The sequence below is a fragment of the Mercenaria mercenaria genome, unplaced genomic scaffold (genome assembly GCF_021730395.1).
Source record: "Mercenaria mercenaria strain notata unplaced genomic scaffold, MADL_Memer_1 contig_3810, whole genome shotgun sequence".
Classification (NCBI taxonomy): domain Eukaryota; kingdom Metazoa; phylum Mollusca; class Bivalvia; order Venerida; family Veneridae; genus Mercenaria; species Mercenaria mercenaria.
In genome coordinates, this window is record NW_026461987.1 from 18,207 (window position 1) to 28,725 (window position 10,519).

At 39.8% G+C, this 10,519-nt stretch overlaps 1 protein-coding gene across 1 annotated transcript; it reads right to left on the reverse strand.

Annotated features, from left to right (window-relative positions):
• Positions 1-6,347: 6,347 nt before the first annotated feature.
• On the reverse strand, positions 6,348-7,133 carry LOC123528064 (craniofacial development protein 2-like). Its single transcript, XM_045307807.2, has one exon. It carries the CDS (start codon positions 7,131-7,133, stop codon positions 6,348-6,350), a length of 786 nt encoding a protein of 261 aa, XP_045163742.1.
• Between the last annotated feature and the right edge of the window lie 3,386 nt (positions 7,134-10,519).

Consider the following 10,519-nt stretch of genomic DNA (forward strand, 5'->3'; position numbering starts at 1 on the left):
GTCACATCAGATGCCACAAAGACCCTTATCAACAGCCTTGTTACTTCACGGTTAGACTACTGTAATGCCTTGTTAAGTGGTATCCCAAACAGAACACTTAACAAGTTGCAACATGTCCAGAACACGGCAGCTCGCGTTATCACTAATTTGCCCCGTCGCAGTCATATAACATCGGTTCTAAAGGAGCTCCATTGGTTGCCAGTGAAATACAGGGTGCAGTTCAAGGCTCTGACCCACACCTTTAAGGCTTACACCATCAGTCCCCTGCTTATGTTAGGGATATGATAAAAGTGAATAAACCGGTCAGAAACCTAAGATCACAAGACACGCTGTTACTGGATACACCAAAACCTAAAACCATGATGTATGGCAATCGCAGCTTTTCGTTCACTGCTCCGACAAGTTCAGGGAAGCTCACACCTAGCTGCTTTCAAAAGCCTGCTAAAGATCCTTGTACGATATTTCGTAAAAGTAACTGATACATTGATGTTTTTTTCTTCTTCATAAAACAGAGTAGAACAGTATTTTATCCTAGGGTCACTATCGTAATTCAGATCTGATTTTGAAATACAATAGCAATTTAGAAACATTTCTGCGAGAAGGTATATCAAAACCCGCTTTTTAGGAAGATGTGGTTTACAAACTTCGTAAGAATTTGGGTCATGGTAATTTTCCAATTGTATTTAGTAAATTCATTGAACGTTTTATGAAAATAGGTTATGACCCAACTGTTCTGAGACAAACCGCATGTTTGGTGTACAGCCCTTTTACAGTAGGACGCTACGCTTTCCTCTTTGATTGTGTCTGACGGAACTGGTGGAGGACTCTGTGATAAGTAGTTCTTAAATATCACCAGGACTGAGCTATTATGATTTTCGACTTCTCGCATTTTTGGTCGGGCCCTTAAGGGCGTTTTCGTAGTTGCTCTGTCTTCTGCAAAGGCATTGAGTACATGCGTTTTAGGTATATATAGGAGCATTTAGTGTTTTACATTACATGCCTTCTGTTGCCTTTACGTATGTTAGGGTTTCACCTGGCGGGGATAACTTTTTGTGACTTTGGAACATGGTGCGGGTAAGAGTGAAGTTAGGTGTACCATAGACCGGTTTAAACTCCCCAGTGATTGTTTTGCCACTGACCGTTCCAAGGCGGTGTGTGTGTGCGCGTGTGTGTGTGTGTGTGTTGTTCGTGTGTGCCTTTTGGGAGGCAGCGTTTCTGGTGTGTGGCTTTCCCTGTTGTATATTCTTACTTGTTTTAGTCGCTTTGATAAGCTTGATAGAGTAATATATGTGATGCATAAGAAATGAGAGTTCTGCGTCACTTCATAGTGTCAGAATAATTTGTATATTAACGTAACACATAAGAACAGATAGTGCTTGACTCTCTCTTCATACTATCATTGCTATAATTTTTGTTGTATAGCTGTAAATGATAGAATTTGAGTTTAATTGCAGTTGTAGCTGGATCCCAGCGTGCGTCGCACATTATATCATATACAGTTGTTGAAGGGAACCAACTATTTGTTGGGGTAAGTGCCGCCAATCAAAGTCCACTTCTGTTGGGAGTATAAATAGGTAGATGGATAACAGAAAGATGATTCGGTATCCAGTGATTGAACAAGACACAGCGAGGATTCAACTAATTATCTATCCCAGTACTGGGAAGTTATTGCAACTACACTGTCAGAGCGGATAAATTATCAAAAAGAAGACGTTTGAAGTTAATCGACTAAAGAAGAGTTGCAGAATGTCAACAAGGCTTTGAATTAAAGGTCAGCGCATAGGCGGTAGTTCAATGCTATAGACGATATAGCAAATAAAGGCTGAGAAAAGCTGAGACAGAGACATAATCTACTGAGGCAGTAGGAGAGTTCCAGCTTATAGACGTGGTTCAGCGTTGTTGCCGAAGTACAGCCAAAGAGTAGGGGTTATAACTAAAAGGTAGCTATATGTGAGAGCAATTTTATTGAGTTGCAACTTTAATTAAAAGTACATTTGCTGAGCATCTATGCGATACGACTCGTACGTTGTTGTTCAAAGACATTCTCTGACGGGAACTTAAACAAAAAAAACAAACAGTCAAGTATAGAATCTCCAACCGATATGAGTGTGGTGATTTCATTAGTTGAAGGTTGATAGGTGAAATTATTGCCTGATCCCTGAAATTATCTAGCTCCTAATTGAAATGATTTCCAATATCATTATACACGAATCATTTGGCAAGCTAGCGAAGGAAACATTTAATACACAAGATAGTTGGTCTCATCAGCTATATGTTTTAACAAAGGACATTCTACATCGTTTGTCAGCTAGTCTTAGACATAGTCAACTTGGCGATTGGACCCATTTTATTGTTAAAGATTGTAAAAGCGTAGGCACTTCACTTGGTAATAATAAACATTTGCGAATTAAGTCTACGTGGACTGTGAACACCTAAGACGATCGATTTTTCAAGGGGACCGTCTCAACATGATAATTTTAATTTATGTTTGGTAGGAAAACATTCCTATAATGATGGTAAGTTCTGGCGTCATAACACTTTCCTGAAATGTTCTTTAATATTATAAGTTGCGCATCTGCGGCAAAGTTGAAAAGATGAGCTTGTCTGATCGCAATGTATCCCCTATCCATCGTCGTCGTCGTCCGTTGAAAACGTAATAGCTTGCGTCTCCATTCCTCTGTTGTTATTATACGCCCGAGGGGACGTATTTTGGGATACCACAGGTGTTTATCTGGCCGTCTGGCAGTCTGTGTGTCCGTCTGTTAAAAAGGGGCATTATTCTGTCAAAATTCAGAGATATTTCACTTTATCAAAAACTTTAACCAAAAATTCTAAGTTATTAAGGGGAATAGTTCTATCAAAATTCAAATGAAGATTGTTTCTTCTGGTGTAGACTTCGATAGTAAATAATTATTTTAAGTTTCTTGTCAATAGCATTGATAGAAACAGTGATATTTGACTTTATCAAAAACTTTAACCAGATATTCTAAGTTAAAAAAGGGGCATAATTCTATCAACCTTCAAATCAGAGTTATGGGGATTATTTCTTCTGGTGCAGACTTTGATAGTAAATAACTATTATAAGTTTCAGGTCAATAGCTTTGATAGTAACAGAGATATTTGACTGTATCAAAAACTTTAACCAACGGGGACGCCGACGTCGGAGCGAGTGCAATAGCTCTACTTTTTCTTCGACAAGTCGAGCTAAAAACAGGCACATCTGAATTTATATCACCTACCGCATAGTGATGATATAATAACCCAAACCATATTGTCGTTATAAACTCTTTTTCCTACCGCCCATAATATAATCAAATTATGTTGAGACGGTCCCCTCGAAAAATCTCTCGTCTTAGGTGTCCACAGTCCACGTAGATTTAATTCGCAAATGTCTATAACTCGTATCCTGACATATAGTATATATAAATCTCCGACTATGTGATGCGTTAAATCTACTTTTAGCTTGAAATACCTGAAATGGTTATATTTAGCACTTGGTATTTCTATCTGTGTTATTTTTAGTTAGGAATTTCCATATTTTATAAATAAGATTAGATTTTTTGACAAGTTGATTCACGTTTAACACAAAACGAGTCGATATAGTTTCTGAATTTACATAATTATATAAAAGCAGATGATATTTTATTTATCGTTTATACATGCACGCGTGCCGCTGTATTAAACATCACTGTTAACAGTTCAGTTGATTTTTGCCCACTAAAGAAACAATGGAAAATAATACCAGTACATTACTATGTAAACTTATTAAACGATGAAGCCGTTTCATTTTCTCTGTTTAACTCACTGTTGAATACATTATGAAAGTGTTATATTTAGGTACTCATAAAAGGAAACACCAAACACCACGAATAGGAAACAAACATCAAAGGTAATCAGTTGTAATTAGTTGAACGACTTAACTATAAAAGCACACCCCGATTGATCACGGCTCATTTGGCATTGATCGACTCAATCGAAGACGAACAAGCTGATGACAACTTGGACAATGCTCATCAGTATAACCCGCCTTTCCGGCGTGAAGGAATTAGACCATACTTTGTTTCTAAAACAATACTGAAAATTTGAAAATCGTTTTGTTGCAATTTATACTGATAAATCATACTAAGTATTGTTCTTCTCTTGACATTGCAGGAATATACATGTATACAGTTATGCATAGTTGTTTGGTTACGTAGTTATGCATAGTTAGTTTGTATTAAAGACAGGGAGAATACTCAGTAAAATCTAATTTAATCGAAGCTACAAAATTCTATTTTTATTGATTATTTTTGTAACACGTTTTATTCCTGCAAAAAGATTGAAAACGTTGGCATTGTATTACAGAATTATACCTGTATATATAGCAGAACAATTATTATGGTTTACGTGCATTTTTTCTTTTTTTTTTTCTATTTAGATGAATGTATGAAAATGTTCTACTCATGATATTGCAGTATTATATATCTTTGTACAGTTGAGCACATTTTGTATATTTGATGTTCGTTCACCGCTCAGCAAAGATGACCATGATATCATGCTCTATGTAGTTGACTGGGTTCGGTGTGTCCGAAGGTAACTCGTCAGGCCAATTCGGACACTTATCTTTGTTTCGAGATGTATCCCGTGACGTTTCAATACTGTGGGTTGTAGTCTCCCAAATGCAGCACTGGCTTTTGCTATACGACAGTTGATTTCATCATCTACTGCTCTCGACAGTGTGCTACCAAGGTAAATAAACTTGTCGACGGTTTGCAGCTTAGCATAGTTCACTTGTATGCTGGGTTCGACATATGGCTTGCCTGGTACGGGTTGGTGAAGCACTTCTGTCTTCTTTGTGCTTAAGGTGAGCCCGAAGTTGTCACATGCCCTGGAAAATTGGCTCTGTTGTTGCATTGATAGCAAAGACGTCGGCAAACAGCAGATCACGGATAATGGATTCCTTCACCTTTGTGACAGCTTTCAGTCACCGCAGATTGAAGAGTTTGCCATCAAGGTCTTCGTGATTGAAGGCATCGGTCAGAATAGCGGAGAACATCATGCTGAATAGAGTAGGGGCCAACACACAACCTTGCTTGACTCCGTTGCTCACAGGAAAGTCATTGGATGCTTCTCCATCGTCTTGCACTCGTGCCATCATACCATCGTGGAACTGACGAACTAAGGCGATGAAGCGATCAGGGCATCCAAACTTCGCCATGATTTTCCCACAGACCTTCTCTGCTTACGGTGGCAAATGCCTTGGTCAGGTCAATGAACGTTGTGTATAAGTCCTGGTGCTGTTCCTGGCATTTCTCTTGAAGTTGACGAGCTGCAAACACCATATTGACAGTCCCGCGGTTTGCGCGGAAGCCACATTGGCTCTCTTGTAGTAGACCAACTTCTAGGTGAAGTATCAGTCGATTAAGTAACACTTTAGCAAGACTCTTTCTAGCTATGCTAAGGAGAGATATGCCTCTATGATTGTTACAGATCTATTTGTTCATTTTTCTCTTGTATATGTGCAAAATTGATGCATCTTTGAATTCTTGCGGCAGAACACTTTCATGCCAGAATGATACAAACAGTTCTAGAAGTTTCTGTTTCAGTGTGTCTCCTTCAGCTTTGTAAACTTCTGCTGGGATGGTATCTGAATCTGGCGATTCCTGCAGGAGAGCTGTTCGATGGCTTTCTCCACTTCTTGGACTGAAGGTGCAATGTCCATGTCATCATTTACCGGAACTTGTGGGAAACGAGATATGGCCTCGTCGTTAATTGAAGATGGTCGATTCAGGACGGTGTCTAAGTGTTCCGCCTATCTCTCAAGTAACTTTTCACGGTCAGTTATTAAAGTGGGCCCATCAGCAATCAGGATAGGGGATGAACCTGAGGTTTGGGGACCGTATACTGCTTTGAGCGAGTCATAGAAGCGCTTGGAATCGTGATTATCCGCATACTTCTGTATTCTAGCTGACCTCTCGCGAAGCCAATTGTCTTGCATCTGACGTAGTTTTGCTTGGACTTCTTGGCGGGCATTTGAGAATGCTGCCTTCTTTGTTACTGAGTTTGGGTCCTGTATGTAGGCATGATGAAGCACATGTTTCTTTTTCAGCATGGCATGGATTTCAGCGTCGTTTTCATTAAACCAATCCTGGTGGTTACGCGTTGTTGGACCGAGGAGTTCGAGAGATGAGTGGAAAGTATCTCTCAAAGTTGCCCAGTTTTAGTTTTCCTCAACACTGTCTTTGTCTAGTTTAAGCGTAGACTGTTGTGGAGACCACTTGAGAGCTGACTGACTTTCTCTTCATCCTTCAGTTTGGATACGTCGATACGTTTTGGCGTTATCTTCCCCTGTGGTCGCCGCTAAGACGTTACATGGGGCTCAGTTTGGAAATAACGAGTCTGTGATCTGTCCAGCACTCAACACCACTAATGGTCTTGGTTATTTTCACATCCTGTCTGCTTGTCTTCCTTGTGATGATGTAGTCGATCATGTTCCAATGCTCGGACCTTGGGTCCATCCAGGCAGTTTTATTGCGATTGGCTTGTCGGAAGATGGTGTTCGTGATAAGAAGGTCATGCGAGATGCAGGTCCTGAGAAGCAAGACACCATTGCTGTTGCACTTGCCTACGCCGTTTCTACCAATTGCTCCTTCCCATGAATGGCAATCCATACCAACTCTAGCATTGAAGTCACCCAGTATGAACAGCATGGCATCTCTGGAAGTAAGGGCATCTAACTCTTGGTAGAACTTGTCTTTAATTTCTTCTGGGTTGGTCATCGTCGGGGCATAGCAGCTGATGAGTGTAGCGTGCTTGTTCATCCCAACAGGAAGACGTATTGTCACGAGCCTGTCATTGATGCCTTTGGGTTGGCCGGTTAGGTTACGAACAAGCTTGGTCCTTATTGCAAAGCCCACTCCAGCTTCACGTCGCTCATCGACTTTTTGACCATTCCAAAAGAAGGTGTAGCCAGCGTTATACTCGATTAGTTGTCCCTCCGCAGCAATCCGTGTTTCAGACAGTGCAGTAACATCCACACTGTATCGTCCTAATTCCAGTGCGACAAGTGCAGTGCGTCTTGCTGGTCTCTCTGCGTTGGGAATGTCCATGAGGGTACATACGTTCCACGATCCGATGGTGAGCGATGTCACCATGTTTAGTTTTGAAGTTTTACTACCGCTAGTCGGGGACCCCTGCTAGACGCGATATTCTAGCCCTGGTTGGTTGAAGCAGGCAATGTTTAGGTCATCTTTTCTAGACCCTTCCTTATTCTTCGGAGGTGAGCAGTGCGATCCTGAAGAAGGCTGCTCAGTCACTCAGGATGCTGCCAGGTTACACTGCTGCTCCGGTCAGTGCAAGACGACCAAAGTCCTGAGCCGCCTGTGTGCAGGTTTGTGGCTGCAGCTGCCAGTGTGTCCACACGTACTACTTCGTCACTCTCTTATCGCCACAGAACTTGAGATTGAAACTTACAACTACTGATATGATATCAAGACTTGCGCGTGACTTTGTTTAAAGTGTGGAAAACTTGCGCAGCATCATCCACACTCTCTCGTCCAGAAGCATCAGGTTCCAGCAGCAAGACATGGTCATGACGGCTGGAGACAGCACTTGATGCAGAGGTTGCCAGAATCCTGACAGAGTTTGTCCAAAAACCGCCGACGGGACTTCACTCCGATATTTCTGTCAGGGTTGTTTCCTTTAGCCTTTGACTATCCCTAGTCATTCACAAAACAGTGAAGCTATTTGATCCATAGCTGGGAATCTGTTGGTGGACATCAGGACATGTCCCACACGCCGGAAGGGCCTGGCATGCCGCACCTTTAGGGGCAGATCACCTCCAAGTCCTCCGTAATCTAGCCTGGGGCCGTGAGGTGCCCAGTTGATCCGTGCCGCAATCGGAGACGCACTATGATAGGACTTGTTGCGGAGAGGCTATATACTGGCTGGGAAGAGACTTACACAGTCTGCTTTCCCTTCGCTGCCTTACAGGGAGCCTGCATGCCAGCGGTGAGAGCTGAAAGCGAGGCATGACAAGCACATCCCTCCTCACTAACACACTAGACGCATCGCGCAACCATTTGACACGGTTCTATATTTAAGCTGTATATAATGACATTGATGTCCCATAGCTGACAATAAATCAAAATGAGAATACAATTTAATTTTAAATGAAGATTTGCTTCCCTTACATGTACTCACAAGGATGTTTACCAATATTAGAGAGTTTGAGATTTCAACCTTCGCCTTCCCCTTCAACGTCTCTTGCGAAGTTAACGTATAAAGTTGAAGTTCGATTAAAATTCCTTGAGATTTCAAACTTTAGAATGAACCTTACTTCTTTTAATCCGCCCATTCAATTTATTCGTAATTATGATCGTTTTTATCGTGCATTTTGTGAAGTTTCTACTTTTTCTATTGATATCAATTGTCCGAAAGGGCAGGACATTTACAAGAGGTTTTAAAAATGAAAATTAAATAAAAACATTTCAATTAACTATCATCTATTCATCATATTAGTGCGATTACGATAAAAAATAAAAAAAAAAAAAATAAAAAAAAAAAAAAAAAAAGCACGAAACAATGTGAACAATGTAAAAACTCGTTGGTGTTGCTCCGAATATTTAGGTTTTATATGAAATGATGTCAGTATACAATCCACGATTGTAAATCATACACGAGAGGAAATAAAATTGATAAACATATCAACGTATTCTAATGTTGATGGTGTTCTTGAAAGATAATACAGTGAATATTTTTTAAACAAAAATATGAGACACCAACTATTACAAATGCATTTCTCGATATACTTTGAACACAAGAGTCATGACAATAAAATATAAAGGACGGATTCATCCGTAATGCTGTTGACTAGTATTTCATAGTTTTTCTTAAAGGTAATCTTTACTTTGAATTGGTACTTTGTACATCGAATGATAACATGAGCCGGTATACACAATTTATGAATACATTTAACAAGCGATTGAAACAAATGTAAGATACTCTCGTGATATCATACGTTTTGGCATCATGATACTCTGTATGACTCTGTATAATGCCAAACTCTCAGACAGCACAATATAATCGTGCGAAGTCGCCAATTGTCTAGCGAAACAGTCAAGAAATGTTAGGTGGCGACGAAAAATGTCGCACAAAATAACATGTGGGCATATACACGTATTTGTTTGAATACAATTTTTTATAAGTGAAGCATGTACAGTTCAAGGAATTGTGGTTAGAGGGACACCCACTTTAAAGAAGAGGTCACCCATTTCAGGGATAGGGTGATGGGTGGTGGGGGGGGGGGGTTCAAACTGAGTTTCAAGACCGATTTTCTTTGTAAAATGTAAGAATCAAAGGGGGAATTGACCCACAGTGCCCCTTTGCCAGGCTCTGGGTCCGTGCATGAAAAGAATGGAGTTATCCCATATGGCTAACAGGAAACTTCTCGCATCATGATATCATAGATCTGAAATTGTCTGATACTTCAGAAGAATTTTCCGTCTTACTAGTACCATTTTATGTTTAGAATTAAAACGCAATTGTCGTATTAAGTGTCAGACAGAAACGGATTGATTTTATTTGGAAGTGAAAATAAATTGTTCCACCAAATGATAATAGCGCGTTATTATTCATTTTTCAAGTAAAATGGCTGTCATGCCATGCGTCTCCATCCAGATTTCAGTCTTTGATGCAGAGTATGTGGACAGAGTAGATGCAAAAAGACTGAAGTTTTGACTTTCGTAATATCATATCTCCTGACGTTCAAAACTTCACTTCATACGGCAAAAAGGCCCATCTGGTATAATCGATACCGTATGGGGACACAAATATGCCGTAGAAGTTAAAGTTTAAACAAAATCTCAAAGTTTCTCAAAATCAATTGGTAACTTCATACTTCCAGGTTCAATTCAATGTATTTAGTTAAAATCATTAGTCATACAAAACTTCATTATTCTCATACTTGATGATAGTGTTTCGCATCAAATTTAGTCTAATTATACATATGGATAATCGAATAACTTAATAAGCAGAAATCCTGAAATTAAGCTTTTTATTTCACATATTAATAAAGAGAAGTCTTAGGCCTACTTGATATTACATGGAAAACTTTAGTAGCAACGTCTGATATAAATAAATTACACGCATATCGGTGACGTTTTATCCCAAATATATATGAGAGACGTTGAAGGGGAAGGCGAAGGTTGAAATCTCAAACTCTCTATTACTGGTAAATGGGACGGACGCATAACTAGTGAGAATACCCTTTTGTTATCCTTGTGAATTTGAAGATATCTGTAAAGAAAATGACACTCGCTGCAAGGACAACAAGAAATATCAATAAAACTGATGGATGCTCCCCGAAATCTACATATCAAAAAAACAAAAATGGAATTTACTGACCTGACTGGGAACATACAGTTTAAAGGGCAAAATTGAATGAAAACTCATTACAATAGATAAATACCAAATAATAACCAAACGACACTCACTCAGTGGGAAACATTCTGATCAACACAGAAGATAATATGCACAACTC